Source organism: Pelodiscus sinensis, chromosome 1 (assembly GCF_049634645.1).
Source record: "Pelodiscus sinensis isolate JC-2024 chromosome 1, ASM4963464v1, whole genome shotgun sequence".
Classification (NCBI taxonomy): domain Eukaryota; kingdom Metazoa; phylum Chordata; order Testudines; family Trionychidae; genus Pelodiscus; species Pelodiscus sinensis.
Genome location: NC_134711.1, coordinates 229,626,767 through 229,646,970, shown reverse-complemented (window position 1 = coordinate 229,646,970; position 20,204 = coordinate 229,626,767). Strand labels below are relative to the sequence as shown.

General features: G+C 47.4%; 1 protein-coding gene across 8 annotated transcripts in view; it reads left to right on the top strand.

Moving 5' to 3' along the window:
• AFF3 (ALF transcription elongation factor 3) overlaps window positions 1-20,204 on the top strand; it is a 561,437-nt gene that overhangs the window by 483,503 nt on the left and 57,730 nt on the right. For 7 of the 8 annotated variants that reach the window (XM_075916945.1, XM_075916939.1, XM_075916954.1 and 4 more), the window contains one exon: window positions 11,240-11,405. In XM_075916945.1, the coding sequence (XP_075773060.1) occupies window positions 11,240-11,405 (166 nt within the window). Of the gene's footprint in view, window positions 1-11,239; window positions 11,406-20,204 lie in introns of those variants that run through there. The other variant, XR_012899644.1, reaches the window with a different exon arrangement.

Genomic DNA, 20,204 nt, shown 5'->3' with positions numbered 1-20,204 from the left:
ACTTCCAGCCCTGCCCCCCAGCCAAGGCAGCATTCCACCTTCCTTTGTTCCTCTCCATGGGGGGTGTCTGGCCACTGGTTTGCATAGTGACTCATCCTGTTTTGCTGGGTCGTGGTCCCCACGACAGCCAGTGGGGGTTACCCCAGAGCCAGCAGCATAGAAACCAGCCAGGTACCCCCACTACGTCACAGTTCTCCCCCCTCCGAGAGCGAACTGAGCAGGGTCACTCCGCTCGTGACCTAGGGAAGTTCGGGTCCTCTGCGTGGGAACCCGCCCTGGGGACATGGGTGCTCCCCTTGACTCGGGCCGGCCGTGGCGAGGCCCCACATGAATTGGCTTCCCTCTGTCCACTCGCCGCCCCGCTCCAGGGCGACTGGCACAGGCCTGTCCTCGGGGGTCGCACCCACCCTTCCACTGGCCTTGATCTCTGGCCAGGGTCTCTCGGGCCGGGGCCATGAGCCCAGCGAGCCTTCTCTGGACAGCCAGGACGGCTTCCACCCCCGATGCTCCATCCAGGGAGGACTTCCCCTCCCATAACTCTCTCAGCAAGCCCAGAGGGTCTATCTGGGGTAGAGACCCCCAAGCCGCTTTCCTCCTGTCTTGGGCCTTCCCGCCCCTCTGGCAGGAGTCACAGGACCGGCAGTACCGCTGCACGGCTGTAAAGATTCCCGGCCAATAGAAGTGCTGGAGCAGCTTCAGCCGGGTGCTCCGGATCCCCCGGTGGCCCCCAACGGGGACATCGTGGGCCAAATACAGCAGCTTGAGGCGATACTTTCGGGGGACGACCAGCTGCCGCTGGACACCCCATGCCCTCGCCTTCCTGGGGGGGAGCCACTCACGGAACAGGAGCCCACGCTCCCGCAGGAATCTCTCCTGGCCACCTCTCCCCCGGGGCTGAGCTGCACGGAGGCCAGCCTGGTCCCTCAGCCTCTGCAAGGAGGGGTCTGCCTGCACCTCAGCCTGGAATTCAGCTGCTGAGGCAGGGATCGGGACCTGTTCCCCACCTTTGTCTAGGTCCGGAGTCCCAGCCTGGCTGGACCCCGTGTCCACTGGGATGGGACCCTGAGGACGCTGCCAGGAGTCCTTCCCTGGACCCACGTTGTCAGCCCCCCGCTGGCTCTGGCTCCGGGTAGTGACTAGAGCCCGCTGGGATTCATGGGGCCACTCCTCTAGGTCATTCCCCATCAGCACCTTGGTGGGCAAGTGCGGGTGCACCCCCACTTCCTTGAGGCCTTCCTTCGCCCCCCATTTCAGATGCACCCGGGCTACAGGCACCTTAAACGGGGACCCATCTATGCCCTTCAGGGTCAGCTGCGCGTGGGGTAGTATCCGCTCCGGGGCCACTATGTCGGATCGGGCCAGAGTCACCTCCGCCCCCGTGTCCCAGAAGCCCGTCACCTTCCTACCATCCACCTCCAGGGGTATGAGGCACTCGCTCCGCAGGGGCCGTCCTGCCCCCACCCGGTACACGGAGAAATCCGCCTCCTGAGAATCAGACCTCCCAGGGGAGGTGCACTGAGCATCCTTCCCCTCTCTCTGAGCTGAGGTTTGCCTGCCAGCCCCTGCCTCTGGGGCAGCCTGCCCTTCCCCCCGCCCCAGCCAGTTAACCCTGGAAAGTCCCCGGTCCTGGGACCTGGTGCACTGAGCCCTCTTGTGGCCTTTTTGCCCACAGCGATGGCAAGTTAGGCTTTGGGCTGTCTCTGTCCAGGCCCTGGCTGGTTCTCTGGGGCGCAGACGACCTGTTCCTTGGTCTCGCCCCGTAGTTGACTCCCTCCGTCGCTCAGCCGAGATCCGGCCTCTGCGCGGTTCCCTCTCTCTCCGGGACTCCCGCTCACACCCGGACCGGCTCTCCGTGAACTCATCCGCCAGTCTCCCGGCCTCCTGGGGGTTCTCTGGTCTCCGGTCCTTGAGCCACAGCCTCAGTTTGGGTGGGCACGCTTCATAGAACTGCTCCATCATGACCAGCTTGAGCAGCTCCTCTGCGGTCTGGGCTCCGACTCCAGACACCCACTTGTGGCCGTATTGCGCCAGGCGGGAGGCCAGGTCCACATAGGTCTCCCGTGGCCCTTTCTGTACCCCCCGGAACTTTTTCCTGTACATCTCGGGGGTCAGCCCGAACTTGTGCAGCAGGGCCTCCTTGACTCGGTTGTAATCCCCTGGCTGTAGGTCCTCCAGCTGACTGAGCACTCCGGCCGCCTCCTGGCTCAGTGCGGGGATGAGCTCCTGCAGCCAGTCAGCTGGGGGAACCCGTTGCAGTCCACAGGCCCTCTCAAAGGAGCTGAGGAACCCGTCTATGTCGCCCATGTCCTTCAATTGGGCCACCACGAGCCTCTCCACGCGCCTGGCAGTCCTGGGACCCTGGGGCCCATCCGCACTTGGCGCAGCCAGTGCCCCGCCGGTTCTCCGCTCTGCCATGGCCAGCTCATGCTGCCGCTGCCTCTCTCGGTCCTGGCGCTCCTTCTCTCGGTCCTCTACTTCCAATTCCCTGATCCGCAGCTGGATCTCCAGCCGCCGCAGCTCCGCTTGGCTGGCCCCTGCCCTAGATGGGCTACGGCTTGCAGGCCTCCCGGGAGACGCTGTCTCATCTCTCCGGTGGGTTCCAGCGCTCCTCCCCCTCTCTGAGCCTGACACACTCTCAGGGGGGGTCTGGCTGCTTCCCCTGGGGACAAGATCCTGGCCCTGTGGCTGGTCATTCTCTTCCAGCTGGGTAATCAGCTGGGCCTTGGTTGCTTTCCGCACAGGCAAGCCCCTCTCTCTGCACAGCCCCACCAGCTCTGCCTTCAAGAGTCGGGCGTAGGCCATCTGCCCGCTGGTCCCCTTGGTGCAGACTCACCAGTCTAGTGCTGCAGCGCCCCACGATTCCCAGGAACCGCTTCGCTCTGTCTCCAGCACGCCTGGCTCCAGGGCTCTTGCTTCTACTGCGCCTTGTCGCTTGCCGCTGGGAGCTTCATCCACGGGGTGCAGTGCATCCCACTTCTGACACCAGTGTGACGGCGCGTTGGGGGTTCCCCGTCTCCTGCACCCCGAAATGGCACAAACAGACTGCACCAGCCAGTGGAATTGAGGGTGGTTTATTGCTCCTCCAGCACAGCGCAGAACAGATGTAATCTGGTTACAGGAACTGGGCTAGGATGCCTCAGGCCCCCTTGAGATGGGGGAGACTGGGCCCCTAAACTCCAGCCCCTTCCCCTAGGCTCTCCTCCATGCCCTCCGACAGCCAGCAACCAACTCCCTAACTTCCAGCCCTGCCCCCCAGCCAAGGCAGCATTCCACCTTCCTTTGTTCCTCTCCATGGGGGGTGTCTGGCCACTGGTTTGCATAGTGACTCATCCTGTTTTGCTGGGTCGTGGTCCCCACGACAGCCAGTGGGGGTTACCCCAGAGCCAGCAGCATAGAAACCAGCCAGGTACCCCCACTACGTCACAACCCATCAGCATCCTTTGGCCTGTTTGGTCATCAGATCCAGTTGAACTAGCTGAAGAACAGGTTGGTTATGACCGTTTTGTTATAGTATTACTAGAAGATTTACCTGACATTGCTCGGATCCTTAACTCAAATATGTTTTGTTTTCTTCAATTAAATCGTTGTTCTAGAATGGGTCAGGGGATGATGGGTTCAGTATTTGGGCTGCCGCAGGGAGAGAGGACAACCCCAGCCCTCTCACACTGAAGCAGCTTGGGGCGAGGTGAGAAGCACCTATCCATGTCTGCTGCAGCTCCAGCAGGCACAGTCAAGGGAGGGATGCATATTACCTGGCTAGGGGACAGACAGACACACAAACAGACAAACTTCTGAAATATATAGTTGATAGCTGTCCTTTTCTCCACCCCCTGCTGGCCCAATGGGGTTATAACTGTCCCAGTCCCCATCTCTGGCCCCTTGCTGCCCCCGTGTTCATTATGCAGTATAACTGCCCTCCTGCTAGGCTCCTCCCTTTCCATTTTATGACAAACAATCAAATTGCATGCACATCCCATTATCCTGGCACATCCAAACCCTGGCCTTGCTGTAAGTTATGATAAGAGGAAGCTGTATACTAAATGTGATGGTCCTCGCTCTTACCATTTAGCAAGCATTCTTGAACAAACAGACTCACAGACAGACAGATGGATAGACAAACAGATGTACATTTCTGAAATATATAGTAAGATGATAGTATGTAATAAACTGCATGTTGGTCATATCCCATTGATTAGTCTCCGTAATTTTCATTGGGAGAATTGTCTTGAGAATTCTACTCAACGTTTTTTATGTGTGTATTTCTATTTTTTAATAGACTTTCTTCTCTGGCATTCATCATGGTAGTATCTAGTGGCTGGAACACTTTTGGAGTTTCCCATGGTTCTGCTCTGGTTGTGATGCTTTTCATGCTGCTTTGTATATAGCTAGAGTCAGATTTAGAGAAAGAATAGTTTAGATTCTCACTGCTATGCAGATGGCACTAGTTATATATTTGCGGTTTTCAGCTGTGAACCATAAAAGGGACTGTGTTACTACTGAGCAAGATAGCAAGTTGCAAGCAAAAATCTGGATAAAATTAAATCTTAGCAAAGTGAAACTATACAGACCTGTTGGGGTTGAAAGTATGAAGAATGGACATTTTCCTGGCCTTCCCTTTGATGGGAAAATGTGTCACAGGGTCAGTCTGTCAAGTAGCCTTGGCATGGTCCTTGATCAGAGTCTAATACTGAGATTCAGGGGGCCTGATTCTCTACTACCTTGTAATCTTGGATCTCATTTGTTGCTCTTCAGAGTGGGCAGAAAACACTATCAAAATACAAGGCACTGGCGAAACAGGTTCAAGATTGGGTCAGCGGTAGTCAGCGCTGGTTTACTTCCTTTTAATCAGTTTAATAAGGTTGTCGCACTGCAACTTCTTCTCTGGCATCTCGATACCCATAATGCATATCTTTGTAACCCTGAGGTTGGATTACTGCAATGCATTCAATGTTCTCTCTAAGGACTGTTCTACACTAAAGGAGAAAGTCGACTTATGATATGCAACTCCAGCTATGATAATTACATAGCTGGAATCGAAATATCTTAAATCGCATTTTGGCACTGTCCACACAGTGGGAGGTCAATGGGAGCACATTCTCCCTTTGACTTCCCTCACACCTCATAGAAGTAGGAGTACCAGTGCTGATGGGAGCGCCCTCTCAGTTTGAATTCACTAGACCCATTAATTCAAACCTTGGAAAATAGACTGCGGCAGCTTCGATCATCTCTGTAGTGTAGACAAGCCCTAAGAGTCACATATGGCCGATGCAGAATACAGTGACACGACTGTTAGTAAAGGTAAGGGTTGTGTAGTTGTCTGCACTGTGTTTACATTGGCGTGAACTAGGTTTAAGAGTTTAATTTTACATTTAAGGCTGCATTTGTGCTATGAGGCAAGGGTGAGATTCCCAGCTCATACAGACGTATGCTAGCTCTCATCAGAGCTTGTGTACTAAAAATAGTATTGTAATCACGGTAGTGCAGACTGCAGCAGCACCATGATGTTAGCTGCCTCGAGTACAAACCTGCCTCAAGGTCCAAAGTATGTACATGGGGCTGTTAGCCGGATCTTATGCTACTACACCTACACGACTATTTTTAGCATGCTAACTCAATCTGGGAATCACACCTCTGGCTCGCTGTGTAGATGTAGCCTAAATACCTTACGGAGCTTTTGGAGCCCTCTGTATAGTGATCTCTTGCTCTCTTAGGTCAGGCAGAGTGGGTATTCTTATTGCAGGACTTTTTGAGTGTGTCTAGACTACAGGGTTTTTTTAAAAAAAAGTGGCCTTTTTTAAAAGAAAACTTCCCCTGCATCTAGACTGCTGCCGCATTCTTTCGAAATTAAATTGAAAGAACACGGAGTTTTTTTCGACCGCAGTAAACCTCGTTTTACGAGGAAGAACGCCTTTTTTCAAAAGTGCTCTTTTGAAAAAAGGCATTCTTGAATGCAAACAGGGCTTTTTTGAAAGAGAGCATCCAGACTGCCTGGGTGCTCTCTTTCGAAAAAGTGGCTCGCTTTTTTGAAAGAAATAGTTGCAATCAAGATGCTCTCTTTCGAAAGAGGCTTGTAGTCTAGATGTAGCCTTTAAGGGTAGTTACTTCCCAGATTTTTGTTTAGGTGCTTTAAATAAAAATACCATTTCCAATATGCAATTATTTACTCTAAGTAAGACATAAGTCCATATACTACTCTGTGTGTTATTTGCCACACAGATTAAAATACACGTCTGTTTTATTTTGACAGCATGCATTAGCATGCTTAAGCAAGAGACGTTCAAAATAACATTAATTGAGCCATATTCACGGTTGATGTTTTTTAAAAAGAAAGTAAAAAAGAAATGTGCAAGAGTTTTCACAGTGAACCACCAAAGTCCAATGAACACTTTTCAAAAACATGGTGTATTCTCAGCCAGGGAGATAGTAGGAGGATAGGAGATTATCATATATTCATTGAAAATAGAAAAAACATTTGTATGGTTTAATTTTTTTAACATATTGGCTATCATTATAGCTGCAAATATAGATTTACAGATGTTTGTAAAGAGTTCAACAGTAAATTTTATATGTTTGGCTGTAGTAATGATTTCTATTCCACAGCCTAGAAAAAGCATTACATGTCACAAGAAAGAAATATTACTGTTTTTTATCCCTCATCCCCTGTCTAGGAATTCTGAATACTTTAATCAATGCCAAACAAAAATGATGGGCTAGAAATTAAAACCACAACCACCAGAGGCAGGACATAAATGTGCAGATGTTCTCTGATGTTGGGGAAGCTTGTCAGAAAGACATGGATAATGGTTTTCTGAGAGAGCCTAAGAATCTAGTCAAGTAGGATGCTCTCAGAACACTGACTCCCTTAACCGCTTCTTCAGAAAATGCACTTGTCTTTTCAGATTTCATAGTGACTTGCCTTGTTCTTACCATTTCATTAGCAAGGCTAATAACTAGAATCTATTACTAGAAGTAAATAAAGTGAGAAATGCCCATCTCTGATTTACTGGACCTCTCACACGTGTACACTGCCGATCAGTCCCAAAGTAGTGACAAAACTCAGGAGTCCTTTTACAGTCAGGCTTCTTTATCAAGTACAGGTTGGACCTCTCTGGTCCAGCATCCTCGAGACGTGACTGGTCCCAAACGAGAGGATTTGCCGGACCAAGGGAGATCTCTCCCCTAATGGCCTGTGTTGCCCCAGTGCCCCAGCCTGGCCCTGCTGCTACCCTAACCCCTGGGGGTTCTCTAGCTGCCACCAGCTCAGCTGCTGCCAGGGCCGGAGCTCCTACTGCTGCCACTGGGGCTAGAGCTCTGCAGCCACCTGGCTCTGCAGGTGGGACCGGTGCTCCACATTTGGGGCCAGGGCCACAGCTCCCTGACTGTGGCTCAGGCTGGATTTCCCCAGCCGCTGGGGCCAGAACAGGGCTGGAGCTTCCTGGCCACTGGGGCCAGAACTCCCCATTGCACTGCCTTCCGCCCCCCCCCCCCCCCCCCCCCCGGGACATGGGAGTCCTGGCTCAGTTGTCCCCCCACCACACACACCATGCCCCTACCTTACCACCAGACCTTCTTGTCCTTGGGCTCTCTGGTCCAGGAACATACATAGTCTTGCTGGACCATGGATGTTGCCGGATCAGAGAGTCCCAGTTTGGGGAGAGACAACCTGCATCTGCATATCTCTTTTCAGTGTTGTACAAATGGGTGCCCTGAAAATCTTGTGGCTTCCACATTTAAACAATTACAGAAGGAGACATTACAAATAACAGCACACACCATTCGTAGTGAGTTTTTAAAGGCAGTCACTGTGTCTGGGTACATGTTCGGACATGATAATAAACACATCACCACAGAAATGGGATTGTATACTCTCCTTTACTAGTCTCTGCAGCACTAGGCTACCTAACTGGTGTGGGCCTCTGTTAATATACAATTTCTGCCTCTGAAAGGGGAGCCCTGATTGGAGTTCTTCAGCAAAAGTAAATACATCCCAGCTGCGCCTGCTGCGTTCACTACCTTTTATTTATTGTTTCAATCAAAACATACAGGGCCAGATTTCCTATGTGGTCTGGTTCCTTTTTGCCTCGGGCAGTGTGAGGCGGCTTGATACTGAGACGAGAATTCTCCCAGTGCAGAGAGTGCTCAGCTATCATAAAGTCTGTGGAACCAGCTCCTTCACTGGCCCTTGGCTAGGTAGGGGACATGCCAAGGGGGCAGGAAGGCAGTACATAACTTGTGCAAGAGGATGAGCACCTCTGGGCTTGCCTCATCAGTTACGAAACTTGCTTGAGCCACGGCACCTAGTTTCTTGAGCCCCAGCACCTCTTTTATTACCAATTAAGCACTGCAGAAAGGGGATATATTAGGGGTGAGAGAATAACTAGGTACAGAAAGTGCTGCTGCACCAGTCCACATCAGGCAAATGGTCCCTTGTAGACCTTTAACAGCTGGCCTAAGTGGGAGCCTCCTGTTGGGACTGGGGCCAGCAGCTCCACAGAGCAGAAGAGCAGGAAGTTACAAATGCCTTTCTGACAGCCTTCCGCTTTCCTACACTGAGTGCATCTCAGTTTCGGAAAAAATCTTACCCACAAATTTCTTGTCTTACAAGGCTTGCATCAAGTATCAGATCATTGCTTTCTAGGTAGGGATGTAATAGTGTAATTGCTTTCTAGGTAGGGATGCAAAAGCGTATAGGTTAATGCTATAGACTACACGCATTCTCTCTCCATCCCTGCCTTTCCCAGTACATTTTTTAGCAGGCTGGCCAGCAGCTCAGAGCAGTCCCAGCTTGGTTTGGGTCCAGAACTTACCCTCACTGCAGCTCTACATTTAAAGTGTATTAAGAGCCAGAACCTGGCTCAGTTCTGACTCGCACTGCACCCAAGAGCTCAGACCCCCACTTTGGACAGAGGCAGCAGCACGAAGTGACAGGCAGCCAGTCAACGAGGGAGCTGGGTTTTAAGCTGGTTCCCCTCGTGGACCAGCTCCTGCCTGGCACCCCACGCTCCTGCTCCTGACAGAGACGCAGCAGTGTGAGGGGGCAGGAGGCTCCCTGGGAGTGGGACCAGAGAGCACTGGCTGCCAGCCCCACCTCTGGGGACTATTGAATAGTCGACTAACCAATAAGAATTCATGAGGTTAACCAACTATTCAATTAACCAATATTTAACATCCTTATTTCTAGGTGGTATTAGTGGATGAAAAGAAAGCACTAGATGTAGTATATTTGAATTGAAATTAATTATTTGACACAAAATATCCCTGAAATGAATTCTTATTAGCTTGAATAAAGAGACGAAGATATGAGCCAGTATGGACTGAAGGATGTAAACAAGGGCAATGATAAAGAGTGGTGTTTTGAGCGGGGAGAATATGATTATTGGGGTACCAGGGTGTTTGGCTTGGACTCATTTAACATCCTTATTACTGGTCTGGAAGAGGAAGTGAACAGCCATTTAATTCAGTTTGCATTTGATACTAAATTAGGAGCTGTGGCAGACACCAGTGAAAGCAGAGAAATAAATCAAAAGCACCTGGAAACATGGGCAATAAATAACAAAATGAGATTCAGTTTGAAAAAATGCAAGCTAATATCTTTGGAAGCACACCATCCAAAATACAGCCATTAGGTGAGAGAATCCTGGAAGCAGTAATTCTGAAAGAGATACAAGGGTGTTAAGGAGCAGCAAACTACATGAGTTTGAAATATGATATTACTGCCAAAAAGTCAATGTAATTTAGGTGCACATATGCAGGGGGAGTGCATCAAGGAACGACAAGGAAATGGTCCATCTTTATATGGCTGTGGTGTGAACACACCTGCAATATCATGTTCAGTTTTGGGCTTCTCATTATCAGAAAGATACAGATAAATTGGAATGAGTTCAGAAAAGAGCTATAAAAATGATCCAGCACCTGGAGGAACTGTTGACTTATGAGGAAAGATCAGAGAAGCTATATACATATAACTTGGCTGAGAGATGGCTGCAAGGGGACAGAAAAACAGTCTACAAATATTTGATGGGTATAAACACCAAGGGGGAAGGAGAATGGTTTAAGGGGATCGCTATGAGTAATGAGATTAAATAATAAACAGCAACAATAATTTAAGAGGACAAATTTAAATGGAATAGGAGGAAAAACTTATAGCAGTGAGATCTGTGAGCTGCAGAGTAGTTTCCCATGGGATGAGGTGAAAGCTCCATTTATATGAGTCACTTAACACCAGACTGGACAAATCACTAGAAAATGTACTGTACTATAGGGAGGCTTCCATTGCCTGAGGAATGGATTGGATGTCTTAACAGTCTCAAATATTTATGGCTGTATGGTACTTTAATATGTTTGGTCAATTAGTTACCTGTGAAAAGAATATATTTTCCTATTGTGTGGGGATCCAGAATTTAATGACCCAATCCTGTAAAACTTATGGGTGTGCTTAACTTTTAAGACTGTAAGTAGTCCTATTGACTGCTCACGTGTTTAAGCATATGCTTAAGTTTCTGCAGGATCAGAACCTTAGATCTAGCAGAGTTCTGCGTAAACATTGTACATATAGCTAACTAAATCATCTCTATTTAATATATGGAAAGAATACAAAAGAGTGGTGTCAGCAGGAAGCCCTGAAGAAAAGTTACTCTAGGGCAGGGGTTCTCAAACTTTGTGATACCGTGACCCCCTCTAAGTTGCTCGTGACCCCCTGGGGGATTGGGACCCACACTTTGAGAAACGCGGCTCTAGGGGATTTTTTTTTAGTTGACCAGTAATATGGAGTACATCCTAGTTTAATAACCGTTAATCTTTGCCATCTTGCTGCTTTCCATTCTGGGAAAATGAGTATTCAGCAGACATTGGGAGACTGTTTTCTATAGTCCAGTTTTACCAAAATTTGATCTTTTTGAGTGGTCTGACTTGGAGATGTACTGTTAAAACTACTGTTAAATATGGAAAAGGCAACTTGAAAACACGATCTTTCCTCATACAAGGCAGAGGTGCAGTGGCATATTAGTATAGAACTAATATTTATTCAACCTGGATATTTTTCCTATTAAATGAAAGTTATTTTCAGCCCATCTTATCCTTAAAATCAGCAAAGCCCAGGTTGCCAATATTCAGGCAGCTGTGAGTTATATATACTCTCTATAACAGCAGAAAGTGGAACTGCCTTTTTTTGGTTTGTTTTATGTTTGTTTGTTTGTTTGTTTTTCTTTCCCCCTTGGTGGGTTGTGCGTGGGGCTGGCAGCGTTGTCGTGCCACAACCCAGTAGCAGAACCTCAGGACTCTCCAGCAAGAGGTCAAGTAGCAGCAGCTCCAGTGAATCCGAGAGCAGTTCAGAATCTGACTCAGAGAGTGAAAGCAGTTCCAGTGAGAGTGACGGCAGCAAACCCTCTCATTACTCCAGCCCAGAGGTAAGGACTCCTGCTCTTTATGATTCAGGGAAGCAGCTGAGATTATACCCACTCGGGCCCTTAGCTAGCTAAGAAAACACAGGGAATCTGTAAGTAGGCCAAACAAACAAACAAATGGGAATGGAGGAGGCCCAGGGAGCCCTATCTCTAGGTCTTTCTGAAATAAATTCCTCCACAAAAGCAGCCCCCAAAAGGTATCAAACTAGGGAATTGTGATCTAGATTAAATTATCATAACTGATTTAAAGACTGTACTCAAAGAGTAGCTTTCAGTGTTTCACTGTCAAACTGGGAGAATGTATCTATTGAGATGCTGCACGGGTATGGCTTGACTGCGGTATTATTCAGTATTTTCATTATGCATGACTTGGATAAGAAAGTTAAGAGTGTGCTGATAAAATGTGTGGATGACACCAAGATGAGAGGGCTTCCATGCATTTAGGGGTACAGGGTTAGAATTCAAAATGATTTTGACACATGGGAACATTGGTCTAAAATCAAGGAGATGAAATTCAGTAGGTCAAATGCAAAATAATACACTTGGGAACAGTGGTGGGGGAACAATTTTTAGGGGCGGGGGCGGGGCCAGGGCCGGATTAAGACCTTTAGAGGCCCTAAGCACTGAAAATATTATGGTGCCCCCCATATGTAATTCAAAATAAAAACAATACTATACCGTAAAATCTCTTTTTTTTTTTTTTTTTTTTTTTTTTTGGTGCCCCTGCTTTGCTGGTGCCCTAAGCACGTGCTTAGTCTGCCTATTGGGTAATCCAGCCCTGGCACAGGGCTGTAGAGCTACACATCCCTCCACCTAACCCCCTCCGCGCCCCTCACCATGCCAGGCTGGGGCCACAGATGAGGGCAGCTGCAGAGCCTCTGGCTGACCATTGGAGCCCCAGGGCCTGCAGCAGAGCTGCTGGGACCCTGAGGGGCAGCAGACCTCTCAGCAGCTGGGACCAATGGCAAAAGCAGAATCCACAGGCCCAGGAGCCCCAGAGGCAACGGGGGACCGTTGGAGCTGGCTGCTGAGTCTCTGAGCAGCAGCGGAGTCCCTGGGCATGGGCTGGCAGCTGGGACCCTAGTGCGGGGTGCAAAATCGGGCGGTGTTGCAACACTGCTAAGTCCCTACTTCACATGCCTATGCCTGGGAAGAGAAGATCAAATGTATAACTACAAAATGGGGAGTAACTGGCTAGGGTATAGTTCTGCTGAAAAGGTATGTGAAGGCTATGAGCCCTGGTCTACACTAGGGAGTTATTTCAGAATAACTCCCCTTATTTTGAAATAACAAGTGGAGTGTCCATACTACCAAGCCCATTATTTTGAAATAAGGGACTGGTTATTTCGAAATCTGTACACCTGCTTTCCACAGAGAATAAGCTTACTTCAAAATAGTTATTTCAGGAGTTATGATTTCAACATACGTTATTTTGAAATAATTTCCTAGTGTAGACATGCCCTAGAAGATCACAAATGGAATATGAATCAGTAGTTTGATGCAATTGCAGAAAAGGCTAATCTTCTGGGATGTATTACCAGGCATGTAAGGTTTGTAGTAATTGTGCCTCTCTACTCAGCACTGGTAGGGTCTCAACCAGTTCTGCACATCATATTTTAGGAAAGATGTGTACAAACTGGAGAAAGAGAGTCCAGCGAAAAGAGAAAAAAGTTTAGAAAACTTAAGGTAAGGTTAAAAAAACAACAGGGTATGTTTAGTCCTGAGAAAAGAACTTTCAGGAGGGGGAATATGATAATTATGTTAAGAGGACTCTGATCAAAATTGTTGTCCATATCCATTGAAGGTAGGATATGAAGTAATTGTCTTAATCTGCATCAAGACAAATTGAAATAGCTACTAGGAAACGCTTTCCAACTATAGGGAAACACTGGAACAGGCTTTCAAGGGAGGTTGTGGAATCCCCCATCACTGGAGATTTTTAAGATTAGGTTAGACAAGCACCAGTTGGAATGGACTAGGTCAGGGGCAGGCAAGTACCAGCCCATGGGCTGGATCTGGTCCACCGTGATTAGCCCTTGGCAGGCTGCTGTTGCTATATTTACGTACACCTCTGCAGGTACAGATGATTGCAGCTCCCCTTGGCTGCAAATTGCCATTCCCAACCAATGGGAGCTGCAGGAATCAATGTCCTGAACCATCACTGTTCTGTTGCCCACCCCTGATATAGGGATACTTGGTCCTGTCTTTGTGAAGGAGGCTTGGCTGGAAAATCTCTTAAGGCTGCCAATACCTCAGACCTACCCAAACGTAGGCTACAGCTACACTGCGAACATTTTCCGGAAGAGGAAATGCAAATGGAGCACTCATTAGCATTTCTTGTGCTCTCATTTGCATATTCTCTTCCGATCCTTTTTGCGGAAAATATTTTTGTGCAAAAAAGCACTGTGTAGACGGCGCCTTTTTGCACAAAAACCCCCTTTTGCGCAAGAATGCTTATTGACTCATTTTTTGAAGAGAATACGCAAATGAGAGCACGAGAAATACTTATGAGTGCTCCATTTGCATTTCCTCTTCCGGAAAAAATTCGTAATGTGTAGCCATAGCCCTACACACACACACGCGCGTATTCAAAAATCCAGCATCAGATTGCAAACACACATGAATCTCAGACAAATAATTCTGCTTTACCATACAACACTGGATTTTGACAACTATGTCTCTCAATCTCTCCTCATCTTAAAGAAGTAAATTCCCTTGTTATAAAATCAAGAATACACTAAGTATGCTATGTAACATTTTGGCATTACATTTTCCACCAATCAAATACAAAAGTTCCAAAAGCACACCTATGGCGTGATTCCCTTGGTTTTGTTGTTCTTGTTTTACTCAACAATGTTCTTGCCTTCTCTCTGCCTCTCAGTATTTTTCATATTCATTTTCAGTTAATTTTTCATTTCTCCTTTCCCCTTCCCCACATCTCTTCATCCAGTCTTCCCTTTTCTTTCCTCTTTCTTCTACATTCCTGGGCTTTTCCCCATGTCTCTCTTTTTGCTGTCCTATTTCCGCCTCTACTCATTGGTTTCTTTCCACTCAAGTTCTCATTCTTTCCCAGCAGATTCTAGTCTCTTTCTCCAGTTCCCTACTGCAGACATCTGACTTAATGCCTCAATCTTCTCTTCCATATGGAGTTTCAACAAACCTTCTATTTGGGAGGGTAGGGGCAAGAACAGGAAAGGGGGATTCATAGGCAAGCAGGTGGCAAAGGAGAAGAAAAAGTAGAAAAGTCTGGTGACCTATGTGGGGAAATGGAGAGGAAGAAATTGGTGTGCAGGCAAAAAAAGAGCATGGTGAGCACCCAACACATGTCAAAATGGAAGTATGTCTGTTTCCTTGTCGGTGAAGTATGGAATTGAAAATAGTTAATTCTCTTTTCCTCAGGTAAAGAGCATAAGGGGAGGGAAGCTAATTGATGGTGTCAGGCTAGAGTTTTCACGATGCTGGGCAGAAAGGATGTTAATCCGGACCAAGGATCATGTGACCTTGGAGGAACACACCCTATCCAAATCTGTAGGGCCAACTCTATGTGTGTTGAAGGTATCGATACTTGTGGTCATCAGGTGATTGTACTGTTCCGACAGATAGCTGGCCCCTTGTCATTACAGCATGCGGTTTGCCTTTCCAGAGCTTGCTCAAACTGTAACTTTTTCCAAGTAGTTCTGGGGAAGGCCATGACATTAACCTGTATGACGTGGTGGTTGATCCAGCTGAGCAGGCCATTTGTGATGCCCTCAGTGTCCACTACTATATCAGGTCCAACATGTATCTGGCTGTGTGCATACCTTCCGAGACTGCCTGTGTGAAATCCAGGGGGTTTTCTATTGGACAAAAAATCAGCTGCTAACATGTCTTTGTCAGCGTCTATGTAGAAGTGATCTCTCCAAGCACCATGAACCTGGGTATTGCAGCCCTATTCTGGGCATCCGGTCTGTGAGTTCATAAGGGACCAGGATAGGGATTTCATATTAGGGATGTAAAATCCCATTTAATCAGTTAACCAGTTAAAAATTACTTTTAACTGATTAACCAATTAAGCGGGATCCCACTGTGCTGCTAGCTCCTGACCCCATGGGGCTGCTGGCTCCTGGTCCCTGGCCCCCATGGCTACCGACTCCTGGCTGGCTGGCCTCATGGGGCTCTTAACTGCCAGCCCCAGGAGCTCCCCGCTGCTAACCCCCAGTCTTGCAGTGCTGTTGGTTAACCAGTTACTAGTAAGCATCATCCAATAAGGGTGATGCTTACCATGAAACCAGTTATTTCATATGGAGAGCTGTAGACCACAAGCAGTCTTAGGTTCCTTTTTATCCCTCACCACACAGATCATAAGTACATATTCAAATATTTTTATTTCCGGAGTGGGGTATCTTCTGCATTTGCATTTAGAGGGAAGGAGGATTGCTGCTCTACCTCCTCTTTTATTTTTCTAGCTCATTTTGGGATATTTGTGCATTGAGTAAACTAAAACTTACTTTAACTGAGTAAACTAAGGTTTCCCTCCAACCAGGTTTCAGTGATGCAGGTCAGGATAGATGTCTCATCAAATATCACAGTATAAGTGGGCCTAGTTTTATTGACTACCAAACATGCACTTGCCATCAAGAAGTTGAGGGTTTGAGCCTCTTTCTCTGTTGAGGCCAGGAACGAGTGTGTTGGTGATGGCGCTGACTTCATGTGTCTAGTTGAAGGACTGATGTCATGTGCGGCATCCTTGAGCGAGGTCTGCTCATCCCAGTGACAATTTTGGGTTTGGGATGGTGAAGGATAACTGGATCTGAGGTCCCTTGAAGGGCCAAAGCTTCCTACTCTCCAGATTCTAGGAATCTGGCATTGTTGTGCTTTCCTCCAATAAGTGATCATAGTGGTCTCTGTAAGGGAGATATTGGTTAGAAAGATTGCAGAAGTAATAGATTGGGGGGAGGGGAAGAAAGTTGTAATTGGTCAGTTAGCTGTTTTGGAGAGGGAAGGGCATAATTCCCTGCCATCTAATTGAAGCACTAAACTACTAGCATGCAGTTTCCAGTTATCATTCCATCCCTTCCACAGGATTTATTATCCCCACCCTGGTGGATCTTCCTGCTTCCCGAGGCATCTCACTTTCAATGGCTTCTCCCACTCATCCCTCTAGATTTCCCCCCCTACCTCCTACCCCACTCACCCCAAGGAGAACATTTTCTGTTTGCCATCCCTTCCCTGTCACTTCAAATTTAAGTGGGAGCTGTGGGGAGGGAAGAGAGTGTTGAGGCAGCCTCTTCTCTGAGCCTCCTCCAGTTCCCACTGTGCATTATGAGTCTATATTTCCTGACTTTTGAAATCTGTAAGTAGGAATAGGGGCTGAGAAGGTTTGTATTAGCATTAGGGATAGTTCAGTTCTACTAACATTCCTTGTTCAGTGTTAGAAGAAAACATGACTCTTTTTGTGAGCCTTTATCATTGTCACATGATCTACTGCTGTGAAGCACAGAAGGAAGAGGAGCGGCTGGGGGAGAAGTGGAGAAGCAGCTGGCTGGGACAGAAATACACTGGCAGCTACAGCACAGCTGCCCTTCATAACAACACAAAAAATATGGATTTATCTGTCCTGTTTTGTACTGAACTAGGCCCAGCCACCTGAAAAGGCTGTGAAAAGTAAACGTCCCTCCGGCTTCTCTGTAATGACTAACATACACCAGCTGCATAGTTCTTTTCTTTTCAAGTGTCCTAAAAGCGTTTTTCGTGACACTGTTGTCCCAGGAGGTAATGTTGGGTCTTAGGCCTTGTCCAGCACCTGTCAAAGCTAACAAGACTTGCAGGGCTTTGCCCTCCCCACATCAGCAGGGTGTGACCAAGGCTATGTCTACACTGCAGAGCTATTTCAGGATACCAGATGTATCCCAAAATAGCTATTCTGCATCTTTAAAGCAGCCCATTATTTCAAAATAGATTTCAAAATACCGGGTGCATTATTCCAGCATCCCTGTAGCCCTCATTCCACAAGGGTTAAAGGACATTTCAGAATAGCGCTTTATTTTGAAATTACTTCAAAATAAGATGTGCAATTTGCATAGCACAAATTACGCTCCCTGTGTGTTCTTGGTGTTCCCTCAGATCTTATATATCAGTGTCATTGACCCACTTCTCTGTTGCTACGTGTGCAGCGGAAGCTACAGCTGTGATTCCCAGCTCACATACACATAGCGAGCACAAGGATAAATAGTGGTTTAGCCGCAGTACCACAGGGAGCTGCAGCACCGAACATGAATCCACCTAACCCTTATGGACATGTCCTCAGCCTTGCCAAGCCTTTCCACCACTGCCTGCCCTATTGCAGCTGCACTATTCCATATACTCCTGTGTCTCTTAGTGAGCTGGGCCAGCATGCATAGACAAGTTGGGAATTACACCCCACCGTAGGCACCAAGTTATAAGGATCTGTTTCGCCTGTGCTCCACCAGTGTTTGGTCTTATATTTTCAGAGCCATCCTGCCCCCGGCCCCATGCTTCAGGGTGACCCAGTGTCCAGCGCAGCTTGGGGCATTAGTGGCCTGGCGCCAGCCATAGTAAGGAACCCAGCCTCACCCACTCTACTCTGCCTCTGCCCACCCCTAAAAACTCCCCAATGTAGTGTGGGGGAGTATAGACACCTACACCTTTCTAAAGAGAGCAGAATATTCCCCTGACTAATGCTGTGCTGGCAAGTGCAAAGAGGGGTACAGAGGTGATATAAGTTGGATGCCTATGATTTGCTAGGGGGTCACTGTAATCTAGTGAATCAGGTGTGGGCCATGTTTTTCCCTGTCCTCTTCCCCACAAATAATTGAAATTTCTAGGGGGTACTATTGAATTGATGGAAAGTTTCCAGTGAAATTTTGCAAACATTTTCTCCCATTTCACCATACCAATCATCACATGCCATTGCAAAACAGTCTTCCTGAGGTTCTTGTATATGATTTTTTTAACTCCACGGCTTTTCTTTGGGTGCAATTGGATTCCAATTGTATATTTAATTCAAAGGTGCAGTATTGCTGACTGCATGCATTCAGAAATCATGTCCAGCCCCCAGAGTCATTGGCTTAAAAAGTATGAATTGTTCAAAACAATGTTTTGGAGAATGACAGTATCTAAGGTTCATAAGTATAGCCACTTAAAAAAATTGTGGGTGACCAGTTCCATTCAGAAGATTGAGTGGGACATCAGTAGGATAATACAAAGTTGGCATGATATTTCCTGAGAACTTTTACCGCTGGTTGTTGACTAATGAGAAAAATTAGATAAGAGTAAAATTCTTCATGGTCTAACCAAGGGCAGAATTTAGCCTGGTGATGGTTTTCAAGTCAGCTATGTAACATGCACAGTGATTAATCATTTCAAATTTAATGTAATACAGAAACAAATTTTGTGTCACTGAGGACTTCAAGAGATTTTCCCACTGATTTCAGTGGGGTCAGAATTTAGCTTTTTATGTCTTCTGCCACAAAAGACAGCTCATATATGAGTGAAGCTGTATCCAAACCTCATCTTCAGTGTGGTTTTAGTGGTATAATTAAAGATACTATTTAGTGGTATAATTAAAGATACTGTGTCATTTTTTCCATACATTCTTATTCCACCACCACTTGTTTCGTTTCATTCAAATTACCGATTGAAAGAAGTACTAAGAAGCATTTGGGCATTTTTTCTTAGCCATAGCTGCATTTGAAATAATGATGCTTCTTAGAGTGCTGTCCCTGTGGGTACGCTACTCTAGATGCTGGTCAAGGTTCCCTCTAAGCTGTGCAGCAGCACACCCCCACAGCTGTTTAATCAGCCCTGCCCAGTCAGGCAGCTCTATGCATGGAGCCCTGAGCCTCTGACTGAGCGGGGCTGATTAGGCAGCTGTGGGGTTGTGCGGCCATGCAGCTTAGAAGGAACTTTGATGCTGGTGCATTCTTGCACCAGCGATCGGAGACTTTTCATAGCAGTGCCCTAGCTATGCATCACGAATGCACAGTCAGCATCTGTTAGAGTCATTGGTGTCCATTGACTGCATGAACAGCATAGCTCCCTGAGTTCCTTTTCTATTGTCCTTGGCAGCCGATGGAGCTCGCCACGGTTACCCTTTCTTCACCTGAAACGACACAAGGGATAGAGATTTCCTTTCATTTTCCTCATCCCAGTTGTTCTACCTTTCCTACGACCTTCTTTGTTTAAAATTATTTTTTTCTTCTTTGGGATTTCCCAACAGTTGGACCTTTGTTTTTCCCCCAATTCTACAATGGCTAGTCACAGTGCCTGGCGCACCAGGATTTAAAAAGTGTGATTCTTGTAGAGACTTCTGATGGACATTCCTCCTGTGTTAAATGCCTAGGAGAGGCCACCTCTCCCTCCAGTGCCCTCATTGCTCCAACTTACTGGCCAGAGCGAGACATGACAGGGAGGTCCCTCTCAAAATGATTTTGTTGGAGAAATCTCTCCATCCCTCTGACGATGATCCTGCCACCGCTCACAGGGCATCTACCAAGGACGAGACCTCTATCACATCCAGGAAAAATCCTTCCTCTCCAACCAACAAAAGCTGGGCTAAGCCCAGGACTTCTCCTACCAGGTCCCTACTGCTGGTGCTGAACTCTACTAGACTCAACACTGTAGATAAGCTGGGTATCTCCAGCACTGCACTGACATGGGCACAGATGGCGCAGAAACACTCACACTTGGATCTGCAACATAAGGCCTCTGCACTGGCACCGAATGCATCGGCACAGTATCCGGCACCATAGTCAGCACTGAAGTTGGCCCGTGCCAACATACCGCCCCCACTGGCATCAGTGT